Source organism: Haliotis rufescens, unplaced genomic scaffold (genome assembly GCF_023055435.1).
Source record: "Haliotis rufescens isolate VD_foot unplaced genomic scaffold, xgHalRufe1.0.p SCAF_7, whole genome shotgun sequence".
Taxonomy (NCBI): Eukaryota; Metazoa; Mollusca; class Gastropoda; order Lepetellida; family Haliotidae; genus Haliotis; species Haliotis rufescens.
The window spans coordinates 12,386,479-12,412,487 of record NW_025964361.1 but is presented as its reverse complement, the minus strand read 5'-3'; the positions used below and the strand labels follow the sequence as shown (position 1 = coordinate 12,412,487).

The 26,009-nt window shown below is 41.3% G+C and overlaps 1 protein-coding gene across 1 annotated transcript in view; it reads left to right on the top strand.

Moving 5' to 3' along the window:
• The first annotated feature begins 2,783 nt into the window (after positions 1–2,783).
• Positions 2,784–26,009, top strand: part of LOC124124932 — a 40,284-nt gene continuing 17,058 nt past the window's right edge. The window contains exons 1-3 of the mRNA XM_048387716.1: positions 2,784–2,881; positions 18,018–18,153; positions 20,607–20,696. Of these exons, the coding sequence (XP_048243673.1) occupies positions 18,024–18,153; positions 20,607–20,696 (220 nt within the window). The 5' untranslated portion in view covers positions 2,784–2,881; positions 18,018–18,023. The remainder of the gene's footprint in view (positions 2,882–18,017; positions 18,154–20,606; positions 20,697–26,009) is intronic.

Below are 26,009 nucleotides of genomic sequence, written 5' to 3'. Positions count from 1 at the left end.
GGAGTGGAGACCCGTTCTGTCACTAAAACACAGCAGGAGTGGAGACCCGTTCTGTCACTAAAACACAGCAGGAGCGGAGACCCGTTCTGTCACTAAAACACAGCAGGAGCGGAGACCCGTTCTGTCACTAAAACACAGCAGGAGCGGAGACCCGTTCTGTCACTAAAACACAGCAGGAGCGGAGACCCGTTCTGTCACTAAAACACAGCAGGAGTGGAGACCTGTTCTGTCACTAAAACACAGCAGGAGCGGAGACCCGTTCTGTCACTAAATCACAGCAGGAGTGGAGACCCGTTCTGTCACTAAAACACAGCAGGAGCGGAGACCCGTTCTGTCACTAAAACACAGCAGGAGCGGAGACCCGTTCTGTCACTAAAACACAGCAGGAAGCCGGACCGCGATTCTGCGTCCTCGACATAATCGTTGGAGAGACTAGACGTTCAATCCGTCCGCTTCCATCGCTGACCTGGGCCCTCTCTCTGATTGACCATGTCCATGGTTTTGTAGATAGAGGTGTTACGTAAAGTGGTGCAACGTCAGTGACCCACGTCATGAACATACGGGGGCTTATATTTGTTTGTTTGTTGTTTAACGCCACACTCAGCAATATTCCAGTCATATGACGGCGGTATGTAAATAATCGAGTCTGGACCAGACAATCCAGTGGTTGACATCATGAGCATCGATCCACGATGACATACATCAACCAAGTCAGCGAGCCTGACGTCCCGTTAGTCGCCTCGATAAGCATGGTCGCCTTTTACGGTAAGCATGGGATGCTGAATACTTATTCTAATGGAGTTTTAACCTTTAAAAGGTTTGGGTCAAACATTGCATTAATGTCGTCGTTCATAAAACTTGGCCCTCACCCTATGAAGGTTCTTAATCCAATGAACTCACACAAAGTGACAGGCATTTCTTAAGTAAGTTAGATATTCTAAGGACTAGAATTAATTGTGTCTCGCATTTCAGAATATCAGCATTGTACCTATAACTTCAGATGGATCTTTATCCCGCGGAGGGTGGAAGCGGAACGAGTAGTATTGACAGATTCCGTTGCACTGGTTGCAGTCTCACACGGAACAGTCTGTCCAATAGCATCTTCGTCAGACTGTGAGAGATTTGGCGAGCGCGGGCCATGCATGTACTTCCAGTGAAATTCATGCAGAAATAAACACTCACTCAGATAGTGGTATGTGTTGGAAGTTCACACAAGAAACATACTCAAGATGTTTTCTGAAAACATTGACTACCAAGTCCTTATTGACTTGAGTAGGGAGTTATGTGAGAGTTGCCTACATGAAATGTTGCCGCGCTCATTACTTTTGCACCCTCTGATGATTGCACTTTATCCAGAAGAGAGTCTAGTACTTGTGAAATTTCAGGTTTGATAGAGGCAAGAGCACCAGATCTGGGTTCGGTACCATGCCCCATAGCTGGGCTAGCACACAGGCGGTACAACGTCGCCTCGTCGAGTTAACGGGGGTCTGAAGGAATGCATGAAGACAAATGGGGACATGGCGACCTAATGTTGTAGCTGATGTATCCCATCTGTTGGCCTGAATGACACAGAAATCAGCGTAACATTCATCACGGCGACGCAAAACACGTACACGACCGTAAGCATGAAAAAGATGGTGGCGAGACTCGTCCGAAAAGTCCACACTTGACACCACTGAGCACGTCGCCAACGTTGATGTTGCCGGACCCATTGTAAACGTTGTTGAAGTTGCAGTGTCAAATTTGGTCAGACATACGGACGTTGACAGCGGAGTTTAGCAGCGTGGTGTCTGCTGATACTGCGCCCCCTGGATCCTGAACTACAGCTGCTGTTCTTGTTGCAGCTTGAGGACTGGGACCCTCATAACGCCATATTGTGCAGGTTTTGTAACTCTGGGTCGTCAGAACGTGGTCGGTCAGTAAACTGCTGACGTTGTGCAAGTCTTGTGATAGTGGTGAGTTGACATCCAAACTGTCTGGCTATAACTGTTACTGAGTTACCGGCCTACAACATTCCAGGGAGCCATTCCTCGCTGCACAGAGGGCAGTCTAGGCATCGTTGACGTTAACTGCAGACCTTCTCGTATGAATACTACTAAACCTTGATATTCACCTTTATAAAAAATATATTTGCTCGCGCTTTTACCCCGGTTTATGCCAGCACGTGCACAATTCATGGTTTTGGTTGGTTGTGTTTGTGTGTATGTGTGTAATGGACGCCACATTGCATGACGCTAGTTCATACGTCATTTCGGCATTTTCCAATGTATTCAGACAAAATGGTGTGTATACAGTCATTATTAACAAAAAATGAGCTTGCATTCCTTTTGCTGTTCAGTATAGATTCTGGCGCCAATTCTCAAAGGACGTCCAGTTTCCTGTCAAGTGAGACACCACTTGCTTTGGGGATCTGTGTGTTGTTGCTATTGCGATATTTTACTGCAGCTTCACCCTATTATTCCGGTGATTCGACTGACAAAATTAATATGTCCTCAGGTGCGCAGGGGCTTGTGACGGAGAAATAAGCACCAAGAGTGGCGACGTATGGGCTCTTTGTCACTCCCACCACGCCAGTAAGGACTAAGGAGTTTACTTAATCACTCTCTATGTTTGTTGAAGCGCCATGAGACCAAGCTCCTCACAGCGATATCTCGTTCGCAGAGCTCTCTATATCGAGAGAGTAACGAAGGAGTCACGCGCTGGGAAGGAGCTTGCCATGAGACAAGGCATAGGAGGTGCATACCACTAATGGCGAATATTATATACTTACCTCCCTTGCCAAAGCGAAAGCGAAAGTTGATATTTCCTACACCTAAATTCCTGATGCAAGTCGATGAGACGAGCCTCACACAGCCCCTTCAGCATGTTCAACTGACGAAATGTGAGCATTTTATATGTATGTGGTGCTTGTAACACGGTGTCATGGCAAGGGTAGATCACGATGGGTGTAAAACAGTGCCATGACTTGGTTAGAAGTGTCTAAGTAGTATAGATAATGATGGTTCTGCCGCAACCCCACTGGAGCCTGATTTATATACCTATACTGCTACTACAGGTGTAATTTTTTATGCCAAAATGATTATGCGATTCAACGATAGTCATGAGATTAAATTAAATTGGCTCCAGCTCACCACCACCTGGAGTCAATGATATAAATTTTTACAGATAATGATGGTTCTGCCGCAACGACTGGCGCTGGATTTATATACCTATACTGCTACTACAGGGGGAATTTTTTATGCCAAAATGATTATGCGATTCAACGATAGTCATGAGATTAAGTTAAAGTGACTCTAGCTCACCAATACCTGGGACCAATCATTGCTTTAGATGAGCCTAAATGGTAATAAAAATATTCTTTATTATTTTTATCAATAAAGCGATATTCAACATTTTTATTAAGTTCTTCATTCATTTTACTAGGAGACCAGACTATATAATTACACTCTTCTTGTAAATTGATAAGAAACAATTGATAACCGTATTTGGTTGGTTTGACATCACTGATATAATAAAAACCTTGTGGAAATTCTCTCCATTGAATAGCTTTCTCCATTATTATATATTTATGTAAGCATTTGTCTAAATGTGATCTAATGATAGTAAACAATCTATTTTTAATCTCCAACCAGTTTTTTGGTTTTGGCACGGAATAATTGACGCGCCTGTTGCCTCCCCTGTTCTATAAACTTTTTTTTCTCGTCATCGCTAATACCACTGGTCTTATGAGATTTTGATCGAATCTCCTGCTTCATTGCGTTGTATTTGGTGAGTTCCGACAACACTAAACGAAACTCATACTCGGATTTCTTACAATCGACCATTGCTGTCGAAATATGATCCTCGATGCTGTTCAACTTTGCCTGGCGAGTATCCGAATACTATTGTGTTTTAATGCTTTCTTTTGCAACCTACGAGAAATGAATTTTATCGCTATTCCTGCCAGTCCCGAGACTCCGGTCGCTATTTCCATGCCGAGCACGACAGGCGCGGCGATTATAGTTGATAATAAACCAACACCTGCTACACCGAGTCCCATGCCAGCTGCTACAAGCGCGGTGTCAACTCCGCCCAGAGCATTTACGGCTCTGCGATACTTTTTATACAATCCAAGTCTCAACTCCCTATCCTTCTCTATTCGATGTTTTATGTCGCTTATTTGATGTAATCGAAATCCATCAACAGTATCCATCTTTTCAAATGCTTCATCGAGCGCTGGATATAAACCCATAGTGTATATTACGATCATACAATAGTCTTTAATTGGTCTTGCATAAATGTTTTGAGAGTATACATCAACCTTATCAAATGTATATTATACGGCAAGAATATCTTAGAAAGAGAAATACTACCACTTTTAGTAATTTGGACCCCCTCGAGGGTTGCCACGGGTGATGCTCCGATATGAATAATACTGCAACGTTGACGCTCGTGTTTCTTGAGCCATTTAATCGATATGCCTGGTAATATTTCGAAGGCATCTACCGGTGCATTTCCGAACAAGACTTCAATAATAAGCATAGAAATATGAGGTACATGTATTGCACTCAGGTTAACTTTAATATCATCGAATTCAGCAACCAATTTAAAGTAACATTTTTTACTGCCGGACGACTATATAACATATGACCTGGGTCTTCTGGCAGAAAAGTGACTAACACACTTTTTCGTTTTGATGGGATATAAGCCGCGAGTACGATGCCACTATTTATTATCTTAGTTAAATTATGTCCCTTACCCATCATCACATACGGCGGTGTAATGACGATATTCAGTAGCCACTCGATGATGGCGTTGACCATAGTCCATTTATTATCGTCGTTGCGAGTAATATTGTACGAAGTGTTTTTAATGAGTCTACTAACGTCGACATCGCTTAAATCTCCTAGATTACCCGTGAATGTGACTTCTTTCCGCTTGTATACATTATCGTGTAAGTGTAAAGCGTATAACTTACCATTGTAACCGGGTTTATCAAATCCTTCTGTGTCTCCGAGATCGGAAAGCGCAATTGTATTACATTGTCTTACTGTTCCAGGGCCTGATGCATCAACCATTATTTTTAATATGGAGTGTTACACTTAAGTATCCTATATGTACAGGTTGGTGTTTTACATCTAATACAGAAATTTTGAGGTCTGAAATAATACCACGCTTCAATTTTTTATATTGTAATGACGAGAAAGATTCCGTTCTACCGCTATTATATTTTTCATTTTTCACTGGAACAGATCTGAGCAGAGTTGAAGGACTTTCTAGTTGAATATTATCCGTCGTGCTTATTTGATCAAGATGGATGCACAACTCTTTATAGGGAACTAAATCGGGTAATGTATCTCCATCAGATGTTGCCCTAAATAATAATGATATAATTCCGCGTGTAAATCCAAGTGTAGCTGATAAGTTCATTTCAATCCGTACACCTTTTTCTCAAGTGTCGATTTTCACTGTACCATTCGACTCATTTTGTGTTAAACTAATTCCATTAGGCTTAAAAATTTCATCATTGAGTGAGCATACGCTGTAATACCCATCAAGTATAATAATGAATTTTTCAATTATATTTTTTTCATCTAATATAACCATCTTCTTATTATTTCTTTTTGCAGCATTTATATTGTTCCACAGCGGGTAATACGTTACGTCACAGATAGCGACTTCGAGCTGACCATCCGAGTTATCGATAGTACGAAGCAGTTGAATAGACTGACCATTTGTTATTCCCGGGAGTGTAACATACATATTAAATATACAATGATACTATATCATAACTTAAATATGAAATCGAGATACATTACTAATCAATCGATTATAGTAACTGCCTCTGGTGCTGAATTTATCATAAAATTCCCTGATATCTTTGAAAAGTACAGAGTCACGGCAACTAGCGATAAAATGGTGCACGATTGGTTTCACAATCCGGTGCAATTTTGGCAGAATCAGTTAAACTTTGCCATATGGTGTGCCACAACGTTAACGGGATGTGGTGTATCTCTTTATTCCCCAGGATTTATGCTAAATAAGTCTGTTATATCATTTCACGTGTACTATCAGATTAGACGTATACTTAAAGAAATTAGTGCTCCATTACCGCAGGATGGAGCGTGGAATTCCACAAATAATCCGTACAATAGGTCCGCGTATGAGCGTATTTGTCAGGAATTTAATATTTCTACGAGTAAAGATTGGCGTATTAAAGGAGCAAACCATGGTCTAGGTGTTCCTTACACAGGGGAAATAACCGTCAAAGAAGAAAGTGATGATTTATTTAAAGAAGTTAACAAAGGTCCAATTGATGCGTTTAAGTTGTTGCATACCAGCAAACTTTACATAAGAATGTATGATTATTTTCTAAAAACTCATCATTGGTATAAAGACTGGGAACTTTCAAGTAACGATTGGAGAGGAGATATTATGAGTTTTAAGAGTGGTTTAATTTATATTGTTACAAAATTTATACAACTGAACGATACCGCAAACGCTTGGAATGAATTTCTTAATGATAAAACGGAAAATAATTTTACTAACCCAGGATTTGTAAGAGTTAATGAATCGATAAGAACTTATGTATGGGCAATTCTCAGTGCACAATCGCAAACACGAACGTCCGTTATCGGTTCTGGGACGGCGCTCGATGCGCAAAAACAGTTTCTCCAAAACGTGGAGGACGCCATTAATTCACCAGTTGACATACCATTGTCTATAAAGCGTTTTCAAGATGTATTACAGTACGCTCAATCCAAAGTGGACTACGTTTATGCGCCGGGATTATACATGTCTCCGAGTAATATGGAACTTAAGATCGGCCAAGTGATAGGCTATAATAATAAAATTGTTATTGCTACCGATCAACAAAAACCAGGTATAAATTCAGATATTAACGTCGAATTAATAATGCAAACGATCACGGGCGAAAAGGGAATAGTCAAGCCGCAAACACCAACTATCGTTCAAACATCTACTGACGCACAAGTGCCACCACATATTGCGGCTAAAAATCAACAACATATCGATGAAAAAACAGTGCTTGTATAAGGTGGAGTCGCGGCTGGTTTACTCATGATTTGGTTAAATAGTTCTTAGCGAACTGATTTGGTTAAATAGTTCTTAGCGAATACGTACAACAGCCCTGCAATTGCTACGATCACCCCCCACAAGTTTTGACTAAGCCAAGTGGTGGTCTTAGCTAATAAATTCAAGAGCCAGGAAACAATACTACCTATTATACCGGAAAGTGCGGCCGCGACTTTCTCAGTGAGCTTTCCCAGTGCTGAACCTAATGCTTTTAAATGCTTTTTTATCCACTCTTTTATATCATCACTAGGCGGTGTTCCACCACCACCTGTACTGCCACCGGTTAACGGGAGAAACAAAGTCGATATAATAAATCCCAACGCGGTTAAAATACTGGCAATTGTTATTCCCTGTTCTCTGAACAATGTTTTAATTTTATCGGCCAGTGTAGTGTCTTTGTTGAGGACTCGATCGATAGTTTCTCGAATTCGACTGATTTGCGAACGAAGTGCCTCTCTATTACTGGAAGCAGCCTCGAGGTGGGCCGATCTTTCGTCTGCTAAGTTACGCAATCTTTCCGCTACGCGGCGTCTACTGAATTCATCGCCCGCCTGTTCAAGTTTTGTTTTCTCGTAAACTATGCTTGTCAATTTCGGATATCTTGGCCATATTATTGGTGAGTTCTCCCCGCATTGTTTGCATTGCCTTGTCAAGACCTCGTAATTCCCTAATACTGAATTCCGAATATGGTGATACATCCACCTTCGAGGAAGCTTCCAAATTATCTGTGTTGTTAACGAGTTCAGTACGCACAGTCCTAAGAACCTTAGTAGTCTTTGCGGAAAGTCGTGAGTAGTCTACAAAACCTAATTTATCACGAACAGTGCTGATGCCGTGTTTACCGGCTATCGTAGACAAGGCTAGGGGCTTACGAGTACGAGAATGCATAAGATCAATATCCGGAGAGCCACGCAGTCGCAATATTCCATTACTATCTATCGTAAACTTTGAATACTCACGACCAATAGGACTATCATCTTTAAAGGAATTGTAATAATCATCAACGGTTGATCTCAAAAGATTTTCACCACTGGTTGCTTGTGAAAGTTCATCCATAAGATTCAGGCCACCAAAGCTGGTTTCATCAGTATCTTCGATTGGATTCGGGTTATCAAAGTCATCAAAGGTATCTAGATCAAAATCAGTCATTTTTATATTAAACATATGGGTATATAATTTCAATATAACAATGTCTTCCCAATACGGACGCAAGTTAAACCCACAACGTAGACTTCAAGATCCATTAGGGGTCAGAGCAATTCGTCAGTCTGTAACTATAACTAATAACCCTAGTACCATCGATCAGAATCAAACGCTTCTGGTTCGCTTTCCTAATCTCGGCGCACACGATGTGTTAGTTCAGGGAACTGTCCGACTAGCATTTACAATAAATTTGAATTCTAATGACGTTAACAGGGAGCCCGTTCAGAACATAGGTTGTGCTATCGTTAAGAAAATCGCCATTAAAATTAGCGGTAATGAAGTTTTGAGTATCGACGATAGCGATGTATACTATTGTTACATGGATCTCTGGAGAACGGATAAAGAGCGGGAAAACTTACAATACCAATGTATTTGTAATAAGAACACATTGAGACTGCGCGTAGGTGCTGAAAATGGTGATGATACCGTCGTAAAAGATAAGGCCGTTGCCGACGCATTAGGTAACAGATTCTATGTTCCGCTAGACTTTGAATTACTAGATTCCCACATGCCCTTTTATCAAACATCCCTAGGCGATAGGTTAGAATACGAACTCACTTTTAATGACTACGGTAGAGTAATCAGAGCTGGTGAAGATGCTAGCTATTCCATTGACAATATCTCGCTGGAGTACGATATGATAAGGGATCCCGAATTAGCCAGACAAATTCGTAACCATTATACCGGAAGTTTAGCCATTTTGTACGATTGCGTGCTGCGACATCGAAAGATCTCCAGGAACAAAAAAGATACGACGTGGAATATCAATCTAAACGTCCCCACGATATCGTTGAAGGGTATTTTAATGTTGTTCGAGGACCCCTCCGATGCGTTTAAAAGAAATACCGAGAAGTTCTACAATCCCAAGATTACAAAAGTAGAATTGACTATCGAGGGCGTTCCTAATCAACTATATAGCCAAGGAATGCTAGCTAATCACCAGTGGGATGAGATTAAAAAACTTCCTTCTATAAAACGCTCCCCGGAAGTTAACGCTGTCGTGAAAGATCTGTCTCTCGGGAGTGTATCGATGGGTGAATACCTCACCACGAAGTACGCGCTATGGCTCGACATGCGAACAACGGATGATGACCAACTACACAGCAGTGGGAGGAGAATAGAAAATGCTAGCGAGGGTGTCACTATACAGATAACGAAGCTCCAGGAATTGGCTGGTAAATTAAACATATATTTGTACGTGATTATGGATGCGCAACTTAATATACAGAATGGGAGATTCGTGCAAGCAATCTATTAATAATCTTTTACCTAAAGATCCGCACTGCGCTATCATATGCGGGCAAACGGTTTGTGGAAAAACAGCTTTTATTCTAGATATTTTACAAAGTCATTATAGGGACGTTTTCGATCATATTATTATTCTGTGCCCGACTATAAGCGTTAATAAAACATACCTATCGAGAGATTGGGTAATGAACGACGACGGGGTACACAGAGTCGATCTGGGCGATCGTTTACAAGACTGTCTCCGAGTATGTCACGAAAAATACAAAGGAGAATCAACCCTTTTTGTAATAGACGACTGCAGCACTAGTAAAGAACTCACAAAAAAGAAAGATATGCTTTCGTATTTAGCATTCTTCGGACCGCATACTCAACATAGCGTTTGGGTACTTACTCAAAAATACAACTCTGTCCTGAAAGATCTCAGAGAGCAAACCAAATGGGTAGCTCTCTTTCATTGCAAAGATCGAGATTCATTCGAGGAATGTTTACGCGAAAATGATGTTATTTATACCAAGCTCGAACGAGATAAAGTCAGAAAACTGTTATCGGCAACGAAGCACTGTAAACTCATATTAAAAACCGATCAACCAGATGCTTATGCAATTGCTTAGCAAAATGTAGCAAAATTATGGCAAATATAGCAAAATTATAGCAAATATTGCAAAAATATGGCAAAATTATAGCAAATATAGCAAAATTATAGCATATATAGCAAAATGTAGCAAATTGAACATTAGCCGTTAATATGACATAAAATGTGGCTCAAAATCATCATTCTTTCGCAACAGTTCATTATTACAGGATGTATTGGATATGCCATATTATATTATGTTAGACTTAAATATCTCCTTGGGTATTACATTATGGAATGCGACGAACTCATCGAACAAATCCTCAAATATGAGCCTGATCAACAAGTTACAGATAAATCTTTAGATAAACATAGAGAAAGACTCGCAGCTTTGGTAGCCGGTGGAAAATGTTTCCAATATTTTGGGGAAAATTATACCATCGAAAAAATTGATAACATGACCGACGAAGAAATTAAAAAACTGTACGCGCGTTACGAGTCTAGACTTGGAGCTACCATGACTAAAACGATAGGGTCGGCTATATTACAACTATACACAGTCGTAGCTAGTACGTTTCTACCTATCCCGGCAGAACATCGCATGTATTTATGCGAATCTCTAGAGAAAGACCCATTCATCGAACAGGCTATAAGCTAAGTGAGCTGTGAGTTTTATCATAGATACGGAATGTTCTTAGCTCCGTTCACCACAGCTTTAATAACGGCTAGGTATTGTCAATTTAAACATACGTGCCAACTTAATAATAATGGAGACTCAACAGGTGACACCACAACAGATTGTGAACGAGGAAATAACTGCACAACCACAACAGATTGCGGAACAACGAGTGAATGAGGATGTGAATGCACCACAAACAGATTGCACCACATGTGAATGAGAAAATACTTAAAGCCAGAGTGACAAAGAATCCTTTGAAAATAGCCGCAGGAAGAAAGGGAGGACTGGCGAGGAAAGCGAAATTAATAAATAATTCAAATATTTATCCGATTAAAACATGGGCACTAGTAGGAGTTGCTGGTATAGCGGCTGTATGGTTCTTTTATAAGATCGGAGAAGAGAAAACATCACCCCCAATACAACAAGTTCAATTAGAGGTTAGCCCCCATATAATGCTATAAGAAGCATGACTACTCCAGCTACAGACGGTAAAATGTTGGTAAACCCAACGTATCATTCAGCGGTGGTCACCGGCTTGGCCATTGGCTATGCTCGTATGGCTAAAATGATTACTAACGCCACACCTCCCAAGCTAGATTTTAATAGTTATGATATACCAATGATGGTTCTGGTTATTGGATATGCTATGGCAACGAAGGATATGCTCATCAAACAAGGGCTTATCCCAGAAGACATAATGAAGTAATTAAACATTTGAATATATTATATTCATATAAACATTTGAATATTTTATATTATTGAACATATGGCAACAATTGCGATGATGGTCGGTGGAGCTATTGTTAATGCTCTAGCTTTTTCGGGGAGTAATTTTTTATTTTCTAGTATGAGGGAATCAAACGCTAAAGAAGTTGAAGAGGAGCATAAACGACATAACGAAGCAATGGAACAACTCCAAGCAGCCCAGTCACAATATACGCGGCAGAGAATGAAGAGATTAGACTTTATTCATGAAAAACTGCTTAAGGAAGGACATTCAATTCAAACGTTTAAGGATGTCGAATCTGCCATGCACGAATACTACCTCGTTTTATGGGAAAAAACTCGACCCAATACCGAGACCAACAATGAGTCAGTTTTATACACCGTCAGAGGCTCAAAAGAACCGCGAGGTCGCATTTGTGATAATGGGGTTATCTGCTGTATTGATTTTCAGCTATACCATAACTACGCATAAGCCAGAGTAACAGCTGTGGCTACGCATAAACCATGACCTAGTTAGGGGAGTCAGAGTGACAGCTAATCTATAAATAGTGTTGGTTGACTGCCTAATCAATATCTCACTAGAGTAGATGTGATTTGCATTTAGACAAATGATATGATAGATGTATAAACCATGAATCATTGCAGATTTACACTCATGGGGAAAAAAGCTCTATGTAACCGACGCTGTGTTGAAATTTACTGCGGCATACACAATTATTACATCAGGCACGGAAACATAAACTATACGTGTTCTGTATGCGGGATAGGGGTCAAAGGTCGTTATTGTTTATGTAAGGAACACGGTGCTGATAGGGTCAGGAACCAGATTATTTATGCTAGGAAGAGAGATTACATCAATGAGAGGAATAGGTTGGGGAGAATACGTATTTAGATATATGAAAAACAACCAATTAGACATTTGTCTCATTTTGCATATACCATTTAACCACAATGGTTTTTGTCAGAGAGTTGAAGGCTATGGCAAAGCAACGTGGTCTACGTGGATATTCTCGAATGAGAAAAGCTGAATTGATTACCTTACTCGGTTTGGAATACAACAGACCCCAGACTGTTAGAGAACTCAAAGCTCAAGCTAGAAACAGTGGGCTGAGAGGTTATTCTCGAATGAGAAGAGCTGAATTGATCGCTTTACTAGATAATAATGATGTTGAACATAATAATAATAATGTTGAGAATGAACAACAGGAATTAATATTTGTACCCACATCCGCCGGCGTTGGTAAATATCTAAGAGGTTGGAAGATGGATATTAATTCCAATATGGATGTTAACGATATTAAGCCCATCATATGGAGTAAAATCAACGAGGAGTTAGATGATTTACATAGTATGAAATACCAGCTGACGATTAAAATGTCATTGAGTAAAAGTAGCGCAGACGATAGCACCGAATATACCGAACCATATTTCCGTAGCAATCAAGAAGTTATAACCGAATCCGATACTATAAACGCATCATTAGATACATCAATTCAGAGGATACAGGAAACTTTAGAACGCTGGACTAATAGAGGTTCGGGTTGGGGTGTGGATAAAATCGATAGTTTATATTTAGATATAGCGAATTATATGCCCTTCAAAGGTGGATCTTATATAGATTTAACCCCGTATCATAAAAAGAAAAAAGCCATAATTAACGTAAAAAATAAATCCGATGACTGTTTAAGAATGATGATAAGATCTGCATTGTTCCCCGTAGATTCTAAAATTGCAAATAGACCTTCTAGCTATCCCCAAAACGATGGACTCAACTTCGATGGTATAGACGAACCTACACCAATATCACAAATTGATAAGGTGGAAAAGCAAAATAATTTAGCTATAAATGTTTTCGGACATTCTAAAGGAATTGCTGTACACAGGATAAGCTCCGCTCCGGAACATATCCCCAGAATCAATTCATTTCTGATCGAAAAAGATGGAAAATATCATTATACGTGGATAAAGAGTTTAAACAGGCTATTATACGATCAAACAAAACATGCTAGAAAGAAATATTTCTGCGAAAGATGCCTACATGGGTACAGCAGACAAGATCTATTAGAAGCGCATAAAGAAGACTGTAGAGGTGTTGGACAGACCGCTATCAGGATCGATATACCTAAAGAGGGAAAAAATATATTAAAATTTGAACATTATTGTAATCAAATGCCAGTACCGTACGTAATTTATGCCGACTTCGAAGCGCTTATCAAACCCATAGAAAATACCAACCAAGATAATAATCAAGGTAGTAGTTTTACGTACAAAACTCAAGAACATATTCCTTGTGGGTTTGGATATATAGTTGTAAGGTGGGAAAGTTCCTAGAATATCTACAAAATGAAGAGAGAATAATCAGGGAAAAATTATCGTGTAAGAAACCCATGTGTATGACGAGGGATGATTGGAGGGCCTATAAGAAGTCAACGAGTTGTCATGTTTGTAATAAACCCCTGGAGATCATTGGTATTTATCGGGGAGCCGCGCATAACGAGTGTAACTTGAAACTAAAAATGAATTCTCAAACAATACCCATCCCCGTTGTGTTTCATAACCTTAGGGGATACGATTCACATCTCATCATGCAAGCTATCTCAAAGACCGACGGCGGTTTAACGTACATTCCTTACAATATGGAAAAATACATATCGTTCTCGTTGACTAAACCTATACATTATAGGGACAAGGATGGGAAATCCAGAATAAAGCAAAGTAATGGGCTTAGATTCATAGACTCCATACAGTTTCTGTTATCTTCCCTGGACAATTTAGCTAATGCGAACAATCCCGATGACTTTGCGATAACAAATCAATATACCGATAAGATAACTCGTCATTTGTTGCTGAGAAAAGGTGTATATCCTTACGAATATATGGATGATTGGTCTAGATTCGACGAAACTAAATTACCACCCCTTGAATCATTCTATAGTAACTTAACGGAATCTAAAATAACCGATGCCGATTATGAACACGCTCTGACGGTCTGGGATAAATTAGGTTGTAAGAATTTACTCGTCGATATATTCGAGATATTTAGAAAGACGTGTTTAAAACAATACGGCTTGGACCCGGCATGGTACTATTCCAGTCCCGGACTATCGTGGGATGCATTGTTGAAGAAGACCGGCGTAGAACTAAAACTACTCACAGATTACGATATGAACTTGTTTATTGAGAAAGGATTAAGAGGGGGTATATCGATGGTAGCGAAAAGGTATTCTAAGGCTAATAATAAATTAGTGGAAGGGTACGATCCCAGTAAACCCGACACGCACATATTATATCTCGATGCCAACAATTTATACGGATGGGCTATGAGTCAACCTTTACCCACGGGTAGTTTTGAGTGGGTCGATGATATCCATAATAATGATGCGAATAAAGGGCACATACTACATGTTGACTTGGAATATCCAAGTTCGTTACATAAAGACCATAACAGTTATCCGCTAGCTCCCGAAAGATTAATGGTTAATAAAGATTGGATGTCAGAATATCAACGCTCCTTGATGGGTAATACAAGGTTAGCTAACGTAGAAAAACTCGTACCAAATTTGATGGATAAGACAAAATATATAGTTCACTACAGAAATCTCCAGTTATATCTATCCTTAGGTATGAAACTTAAGAAAATACACAGAGTTCTAAAGTTTGATCAAAGCCCTTGGATGGAGCCCTATATAAGGCACAGATTTAAGAAAGATAGCTACCAGCGATTTCGAAAAGAATCTATATAAGCTCATGAATAACTCGGTATTTGGTCAAACTATGGAGAATCTAAGGAAGCGTGTTGATGTTAAATTAGTCAGATCTAATGAGGAAGAAAGACTCAGGAAACTTATAGCCAGTCCGGCTTTTAACAGAAGCAAGATATTCAATAACGACTTAGCCCGCGTTGCATATGCAGAAAAGTAATATAAAATTCAACAGACCGGTGTACGTCGGTATGAGTATTCTCGACTTGTCAAAACACTTAATGTATGACTTTTATTACAACGAACTTAAGAAACAATACGGCGATAGATGCGAGGTGTTATATACCGACACAGATTCTTTGTTGATGGAAATACAAACCGAGGACGTGTATAAAGATATGGCAGAAAAAATAGATATGTACGACACGAGTGATTACCCTAAAGATAATCCACTGCACAGCGTAGTAAATAAAAAGGTATTAGGTAAGATGAAGGATGAATGTGCTGGGATTCCTATAGCGGAGTATGTAGGATTAAGACCTAAGATGTATTCTATAAAAAAGTCTGATAATGGAGAGATAAGAAAAGCTAAGGGTGTTAAGAAGTATGTTGTAAAAAAGCATATCAAACACGAACAGTATAAAGAATCATTATTCAACGGTAGAATGTTCAAACACGAGATGAACTCTTTAAGAAGTTACAATCATAGGATATATGGATTAAGAATGAACAAGACATCATTATCCCCCTTAGATACAAAGAGATGGATTGATAATGATGGTGTAACTACCTATGCTTATGGCGGTAATACCGTACCGTCGGGAACTATGAACAACTCTTCTCGTACAAATGCCCTACCCGGTCCATCTTGAAGATAATAAAGAATAGGCTCTCCTTCTTTCATAACCAATCGACTAATGTTATATGTTTTAAGGGACCATATGGGATCGGTTGCGCGACGTAGGCCTCCTTCGAGTTCACCGGGCTGGTATAAATATCTTACCCTTACTCTATCCGGAAGTTTTCGTTCTTTGTCTCTCCTCGGTGCTGAAGAATCGGAAGTCACGGATTTCATTTTAATAGCATCGGATGGTTTCTTCCCTATTAATCTCGTTACTTCATTATTCAGCGCTGATACAACAGCTGATAATCGTGTCACCCATTCGGTTGATCTCAATCGCTCAGATTTCATTTCGATCCCATACTGATAGCCAAACAAACGTTCCGCTAATGTCCTGTTAAATCTTTCGACGATAGCTTGACTGCGGTGGGCCTCTCTTTCACCACGGACGATTTCGACATCGTGCTTTGTTAACAGTTTAGTTATCGATCCCATAAACTCGCGACCGGGATCTACTTGAAATAGTAAAGGCCATTTTAGTGGTCCGCGTTTATATATACGGCTCAGTGCATTAGCTACTTCTGTTGAATCTTTCGAGGTTAATGGCTCAGCCTCTTTGTAGCGACTAGCCACATCCACTACCGTTAAAGCGTATTTATACGTTTTGCGTTTTACCTTATCGTAGGGAAGAAACAAGAGGTCAGCCTGATGAACTTCATTCGTTGTAAAAATATCAAATGTCTTCCTCGGTATATAACGCGGTGCCGGTAAGTATATTTGCCACATCGCTTGTTTCTTTAACCAATCCTTGGCCACATCTTTAGATACCTTAGCCGCGGTGGCTAATTTTTTTAATGCTCCTATACCTTTCCAATATCCTCGTGGGCTATAGTAAATTTTATTCATTATTAATTAATATTAATTTTAATACGACTTATGACTATCGTTGAATCGCATCATCATTTAGGCATAAAAAATCCCCTCTGTAGTAGCAGTATAGGTATATGAATCCGGCTCCAGTGGAGTTGCGGCAGAACCATCATTACCTATAAAAATTTATATCATAGACTCCAGGTATTGGTGAGCTAGACCCAATTTAACTTAATCTCATGACTATCGTTGAATCGCATAATCATTTTGGCATAAACAATTCCTCCTGTAGTGGTGGTATAGGTATATAAACCTGGCTCCAGTGGAGTTGCGGCAGAACCATCATTACCTATACTACTGTCTAAGACTACTTCGAACTCGGATGTAAAACAAAAACCGCTGTGGGAGATGCTTTAACTGCTGCTACATGCACGTCCGTGACATTTCACGTTTAACAGACTGGTTGGAAAACACGGGAGCAGGACGTTCGTAATGCTGGGCCTACCGTAATTTTTAAGTATAAACTATAAAGCCAGAAAAGATAAACCACTTCCTGATCTAGATCAATGCCCTGTATTTTCAACCAGGCTAGACATGTTACAACCAAGTTCTAGCCTCACAATGGATCTGTATTACAACTGTGTTCTAACTTTGTATTATTCTTTCACTTGTAAAGAGTATTAGCATTGGAGGATTGCCTACAATTGACTTATCCCACATTGACCTTGGGAATCAGAGGTCAAGGGCATGAGATAGAAAGTCTCACTGAAACAATTGTGGTTGCACTTTCTCAAAAAGTATAAATGCAGTTATCCTTAAACTTCTAGATACATCTTCTTTAGGATGGGGTGCTACTCTGACAATATATCTATCAAAGTTCGTCAACAGTCTGTCAAAGGCCAAGGTCATCATTGAGGTTAATGTGAAAGATTGTTGTATCATTCATTGCCAGTTACTCTTGTACGTTTATGTGTAGAATCCTGAGACTTGGTAAATGATAACAGTTGATAACGTTTTATTGTGCTTTGGGGAATTTGGTGTTGCTTGATCAATGTCCTGAGACATATCATCGATGGTAGTAACTATGGTTTTCTTTCAGATCAGTGAGAAATGGAAGGAAATCCAGACTCACGTGACCATCAGATGACCGGACGCCTCACAGAGGAAGCAGCTGATTTACTGAGGAGAACTGAACAAGGGAGACAACCTACTGCCACAACTGCAATACAGCAAAACTACAGTGAGCATTTCAAACCTGTACAGTCATGCATACAGCTAGAAAAGAAGGAGTAAGATCGATATCAGATTGTCTGATATCCCACAAATTACAGGAAGTCATATGCATGACATGTGGAATGATATATGTAAAACATAAAAAGAAACACATCATAAGTATGCCCTTTCTATAGGGCTGGGACGGGTAACTCGGGTACTCGGGTGGGTACTGATTAGGACCCGGGTACCCACAGGACGACCTGGACCCGTGGTTAGTCACATGATATATTGTTTAAAGAAAAAAAATATCTGGAACTCTATGGTAACAATACAAGTCACTATGTGACTAAGCACCATTCTGACCTTTATAGAAATAAAACTTCAGTAGAACTTGAATAGAAATAAAACTTCAGTCAACTTCATTGTATGCATGACCAGATCGTTTTAAACGAGTATCGACATTTTACCAGGGCTACGGTCAAACTAGTCCCAATCGGACATTGTGTACCCATCTCTTGAGACCTGTAGCCGGTACCCGGGTGGGGTCGGGTAATGGCAGGTGGGGTACCCGGGTAGTAAATTTGGACTTGTCCCAGCCCTACCTTTCTAAAAATTTCCATGTAAGTTTTTTACTCCCAATGATATTATATTTGTAAGGCTTCTGTGAATACGAAGTAATTGCTATGCCAATTTATTCAATATGTCCTCAGCTCATCTCACTGAGTGCCGTAGGGTGTTGTCCTTCATCAGGTTGTCCATCTTAACTTCACATCGTGGACGTCTCCTCTGAAACAACAACCTCTATGGAGCTGTATGTCTCTTAAACTTGTGCACAGAGTTCTGATCTGATTTTATACTCTGTCATGACCACATTGTCATTTTTGCCGTTTCTGCATGTGGGGGCACGGGTGGCCCAGTCATCTAAGGCACCATGATTCGCTGTGCAGAGTTGCGTCCCTTGGGCACGCCAGGAAAATATGATTTTAGGTTCGAAACCCGGTTCTCCCAGATTTTGTTTCTAGGTTTGTAAGCACCATACCCGTGCTCGTGGGTTTCACCAAAGTGGTAATTGCACTCCGGGCTTTCCTCCCACATTAAGCTGACACGCCGCGATATAACTGGAATACTGTTAAAAGCAGCGTTAAACCCAACTCACTCATTTCTGCATGTATCAATCTGAAAATGTGATATGTTCTAAGCCAAGTAACATATACTGTTTTGAGACATAATGTGATTTTTTATCAAGTTATGACCTTTGACCTCTATTCCTCTCCAACAGCATTTTTCACTTTGCTGAAATGTGGCGATGAAGGAATGGAATGTGGAGCTGAAAATTTGTATCATCATTTTAATGTCTCGAAAAGATGCTCACAGAATTCTGGATTTCCCACTACTTTTGATGATCACGATAAAGAACACTTTAAATTACAAAATAGCAACTGTCAAACTCACAGTTGAACATATCTAGATATGTATAATATGTACCAACAGTACCATATATAGTAACATCTTGATAAGAATAAGCTGGTTTGTGACAGAATGGAAGTCAAGGGATGTGTAAACAGGATGCAATGTTTCTTGCAGGATTGGCAGCATGATTTATTGATCCATGTTTTATTCTGAAATATGATGTGTTGCAAGAATATAGTATATTATATGCAGAATAACATACAATGTTGGGGGGGGGGGGAGGGTGGTTGGCATTTTAAGAATATTTTCTATCAAGCTACAATCTTTGACCTTCAAATATCCCCGTTTTTGACTGTTACTGTATTTTCAACATACATCTCCTCTGAAACTACGACTGTGAAGATGAAACTACGACTGTGAAGGTGAAACTACGACTGTGAAGGTTAAACAGCATTTGAAGGATCCCAGCTATGGTGTCTCCACAAACCGCTGCAGGATTCCTATCTGAATTTAATATGGCCGCTTTTGTACAACCACAAATGACCATTACAAGGACATCTGTTTTCAAATGTTTATTTTGCATATTTGTAGTTAGTTGGGAGTAAACAGTTATCGTCCATTCTTAACAATATTATTAATTTTGACCTTGATTTGACATATGCAAACAATATACGTGTCAGCAGGGCTGAGATTGAACGGAAACTGCTGTGCAGCATCAGGCACCATACAGACACAGAGTGGAGGGTGTTACCGGTAGGGCAGGACATGCTTACCCTTTTCACCAACACCTTGTGTCCTCACGACTATTAGTGATCCATTCATATAATTTTCACCACAATTTTACCTGTCAGACTGATGGAATCTGTTCAGGTGAATAGTAGAGACAGATAGTTCTCTGGTGTTGATGTTTTTTTAAATATTTTTGACAAAGATTCATTTTGTGCCAAATTCCAAAGTATGTCAAAGTATGTTAATATATTTTCAGGAGAGATTTCTCATGATTGTGGGAGGGTTTTGTTGCTTGTATGTATCTGACGATAATGAGACCAGAGGTTTACTCTGTTGCAGGTGGTCCAGTGTCTCAGGTGGACTTGACCAATGCTACCAATGTCTCCGTCTCCGTCGGGGAACAAGGAGCTAGAGGATGTCTGTCACAAGGTGAGATGCCACTCAGCATGCACATGCTGATAAATTGATGTAGAGGACAACTATTATTATAAGAATTAAGAGAGGATAATTTAGCATGATTCAAACATGCTACAGGACCAACCAATTGTTATTTGGGAGAGGGCTTGGAAATGTATCAAACAAAATGTCCAACGCCAGTTAGGTTAGCGGGAACTGTACACTTGTCACACATCGACAGGACACAGGTAAAGACTCGATGATATTTATTGGCAACACTCGAAACGAACCGCGAAACCCAAGCGAGCCTCCCAAGACAGGCGAGCTACCAAGGGGAGCTAACCCTGCTTACATTAAAGCATGCCAAGCAAACCTGCGTTGGCGTGACTGTCTTTTTTTTCTTCATGATAAACGTTATCTAAACAAACCATAATGAAGGAAATAGGCGTGAAAAACAACTTGGTAAGTAAACAATGATGTAATAAAGATCCAATTTCTGGTTAACCATGAAACCAATTGGTAAGTAAACCATCATAGGGTAGACTGCCCTCTGGTCGATGGGGATTATTCTGCCCCTCACAAACATAACATTTAATAAACAAACACAATACTTCAAAAGTCCAAAACGTATTCATCAAATCGCTTTGGTCGTTGACGTTGACGCGATGGCCTTGAAGTTGAAGATGACTGTATACCTGGGTCAAATAGGGGGTCAGATTGATCCGACGCAGAACTGATGTCAGTTGGGTGATTGTCATCAAACACGTCATTCTTAAGCGGTGGCAGAGGAGGAGTAGAAATTTCCAGAGGAATGTGCGGAGTCTCCGGTGTCTGGTGAAGTGTCTCAGGTGGGTCATCATCGATGTCAGATGTGTCCTCACTGTTCGCTTCATGCACACATGTCTTGTTCCAAAGGGGGACTTTAAAACATTCTGAGAGCTTAACTCTGTATGAAGTGTTCCGCAGTTGGGTCCCAACAAACTTGCGGACATTGCACCAGAGGCCATCTTTGGTGACTACTAGGTAACGATTCCGTGCACATGTTTTATTGCGATCGTTATGAAGGTACACCAGGTCGCCTATCTTAATTTGATCAATAACAGGTCGATGACTCCGAGGAGCCTTGGATTTTTCACTGTGACCGTGGTTTTTTTGGCGATTAACATGTTGCTCTGTGATCAACTGCTTGTCGGACAGAGGCAACTGACAGTTTGTGAATTGGTCTCTCTGGGTCCACATCTCTCGAGAAGACAGGCCTCGTGATCGAATGCGTGTGTTTAGGCGGGCGACAGCGATGGCAAGAGCTGTTGGTGTAGTGGGGCCCCGTACAGGGTCTTGGCGCACAAGCTCATCCTCTAATTCTGGGGATGGGTCAGTGCGGATAACAGCGTGAGGGCCATCAAGTGGACGGAATTCAATGCAAAGACGAATCAATGCCTCACACAGGGTGGAGCCACGCTCATCGGTAATGATGCACGCCGCAGTGTAGGATGTGACACATTCACGTAGAACGAGGATTAGTTGTCGTTCCCTGCGCATAACATCTGACGCAAATGCAAACCCAACAGTTTCAGGTGGATCACTGGTTCTTTGGTCCACAACAACATGAGGTGTCTTACGCAAGGAGGCGCACCGGTGACAAGATTTTGAGACAGTGTTTATGAATCTGTCAAGGTCCAAAGCAAAGAAGTATCTATGGCATACTTGCTTGAGTTGGTGTGCAGATGGATGATCCAGTTGTATGTGTAGGGCAGTCAGGACTCCGTCTAATACTTGTCTTGGAACAACAATGCACTCTCTTGGTGAACCGAGTGGCTCAGATTTTCGGACAACAAGCAATCCATCCTTGGAGATGGTTGCTGTATTTAGGTATCGTTTGACATCCCTGATGTTTGTTATCTTCTTGGATGGTCGGGTACCTTGGAGAAGATGAGCATGTGTTCGTCGAAGATCCTGGCACTCCTCTTGCAAGGAACGCCAAGCAGACCTGCTTGTGAAAGGAAGGCGGGTTGTTCCATTCATGATGTCCTCTATAGACAGTTGTCGAACAACAGAGCTTTCTGTGCGCTCAATGAAGGAGCAGATTTGGCAAGAGGGATTGTCACATTCTGGTGCATTTCTGCTTGCAAAATCGGATGGCACATTTGCAGAACCAGCGAGGTGTTGTATCGTTGCTTGGTAGCGGCTAACTGTCGATAAGAAGGTAGACACCCGAGGACTAGCAGAGAACTCCCCACGGCATAACTTCTCAAATGCCAAAACACATGGTCTACTGTCGGTAAGGATACATGCTTTGTGTTTTGACTGGATAATGAAAGGACTGAAATGCTTTGTAGCGATAGCAATTGAAAGGGCTTCCACTTCACATGGTAACCATGCGACCTGTTGTCGCCGAAGCTTGGCACTGAAGAATCCTGCTAGTCGTGGCGAGTCACTACGTGTTACATAAAGTGTTGCTCCAATTCCTGGCTTCCTAACAGCACCATCAGTTACAATCCAGAGTTGGTCATCGGGGTGGGGCAGTACCATGGATTTGTTGGATGCGAGACCAGTCTGTGCTGTTTTGAAGGCATCGAGCAAAGAATCAGACCACAGAAGCTTTTCACTAGACTGGCGACCGCCCACTTCAGCATCAAGTGGGGCAAGGAGTGTGGAACAACCAGGTATTACACGGGACAAGACCTTGTAAGCTCCTATAAATGACCGTAAGCCAGTCACTGTTTCCGGAGGTGAACAAGAAGCCAGAGTTGATATGCGGTGTTGACTTGCCTGAATGGATCCTTGGTGCCATTGCCATCCTAGGATGGTTGTTGTCCTGGGAGCAATGACTGTCTTGTTAGGAGATAATCTGAGATTGTTGTGTTTGAGCGCTTCAAGTACGCGTCTCCAATGACGAAGTAACTCATCCGGGCTATCAGCACCACAATAAAGGTCGTCAGCAAGCTTAGCAATCACCCCTTCCTCTAAAAGATCCCCTAGTACGCGGCACATGAGCTCCTCCAATGCAGTTTCAGAGCCCGGCATTCCCATTGCAGACCTGGCATATACTCTCACACCACGGAACGGGGTCACTACACCGCAGTATTTCATCGACTCCTTGGACAGAGGAATCTGATAAAAGGCATTGGTTAAATCTGTGGTTATAATGTACTTCCACTTGGCAATCTGTCTTAGAGTAGAATCGACATCAGGCATGAGGGAAGGTTGTGGCTTACTGTATCGTCCTACATCAGAGAAGGCGGTCACCAATCTGTAACCACCACTGGACTTCTTGATTAGGAAAGAAGGGTTGAGGTATTCTACTTGGATACCTGCATCTTCAGGTCGTACAAATACACCCATCCGCTCAAGTTCATCGAACTTTTGTTGGAGCTCAGAAAGTTTATCTCGTGAGTATTGCGGGACACGACCCTTCCGTTGTGGAGGTTGTACAGGTCCCATGTTAACAAATGCTTGAAAGGGGCCTGAAGCACCATTATGGCCATTGATATGTTGGTTAAACACATCGTCGAACTCCGTAAGTAGTAACTCAAACTGAGATTTGGTATCTTGCGGGAGGATATTGTCTGGGTCTACCCAAACAGTGGATGAGAAACCAATGTCCTTAATTTGAGGGGACATAGTTGGTGGTAGCAGATGTGCCGGCTCAACATCATAATCAGGGTTGCAGTCAGGTATAAAAACTGGGCGAATCTGGCAAAAGTGCTCGTGTTTCTTGAGCAGTTGTGGAGTGTCGGACAGATTCGGGATCCTGATTTTGCCTGAGACGCTTGAGATAATTCCTAATTCTGGCCAAGTGGATGATAAGGTAGAGCGTCCAGGTCTGGTATCTATGCGGGGTTCTATGGCAAATGTGAAATCCGAAGGAGCAAAGCTTTCAGGAACCGGCACCTCAATAAAGACTCCAGGCCATATGGTAGTAGAAGTGTCTGGGGCTCTGAGTACACAAGCTCGTCTCACAGTATGTTCGTCACCAGTTGTTTCTGTGGAACCGTATGTGTATGTCGTACCATCACCAAGTATGATCTGATGTTTTGCAGGGCATACTTCCACATCGTTGGCCTCCATAAATGGTATGCCTGCAAGGACTTCTACATCCAGGTTTTCCACCACAAGACCATTAAAATCGAACTCCTTGTTGTCGCGTGTGAAAAGGATTCTTGTCTCTCCAACGACCTTCAGTGGGGAAGAGCCATCTGCTTGATGGGCTGACTGAGAGCTAGTCTGGATGTCAGCGCCGAAGCCTGTTGCTGTTGAGAGGCGGATCATATTACCAGTAGCTCCACTATCTACAGTGACCTGTGCCGTCTGGTGGCCACAGAAACAGTACATATAGGGCGACTGACGGACTTGCACACGAAGAGTGGAGACAGGTTCAGTAGATGGCACTGCACACGCATTTTCAACTGTATCACTAGCATTGTCAGCAGGGTCATCAAGTATACTGACAATTTGTCTTGCTTTGACCATGTATCTCCGGTCATGATCTGGAAGGAACTTGCACTCGCTGAGATAATGAAGGTGATCGCTGCGTCCTGCAGCTTTACACAGTGGGCATGATTTTTGAAACTTTCTACCCGTTTGTTGTGCTTTAGCAAAACGTGAGAATGACGAGCGCTGTTGTGAAGTGTTTGTCCTCATAACCTTAGCATCCTCTGCTGTGCGGATTTCATCTAAAAGTGAATCGAGAGCCTGTGAGATTTCAGGTTTCAAAGAGGAAATTGTTCGTGAGCGAAGATCTGTCCCATAACGTTGTTTGACGAGCTTTGGAAGTTCAACGTGTATCAGCCTCAGCCATGTGAGCACAACAAAATTTTCTAACGATGGTGACAATTCCTCGTCCTCTTCAGGTGCATTGCCATAGTGGGTTATTCCCCCTTCACGGCGGAGTAAATTGTCCTCCACAAAAGCCATTAGTCTCTGATACAAATCTTCCGGTCTCTCGTCATTTTCAAGTTTGATTTCGGCAAAGTCAATGAAATGAGCGCCGGTTGCTTGGAACCCGAAATGTAGGCGTATGGCATGCCATATGGCATCTACAGACGTTGAGGATTTTATTATGGTGTTCCGGGAAATTATCGGACAATAATTGGCAATCTGGCCGAGCATGAGCTCCAAACTGCTAACCTTTTGTCTTGCAGTTCTTCTAATAGCTTCACGGACGTCTTCCCCATCGTCAGTCATGCCCCTGAGTGGCGTGGCCCTAGTTTCTTATGCCAGACTGCCCCGTCGGCAAGAAATGGAGTAAAATTTGTGTCCAAAGATAATGTATAAAGGAGATTTTGCCTCCAGTTCTCGAAAGAATTTACAGTCTCAATCTTACCGAGGCACCATTGCTTCGGGGCA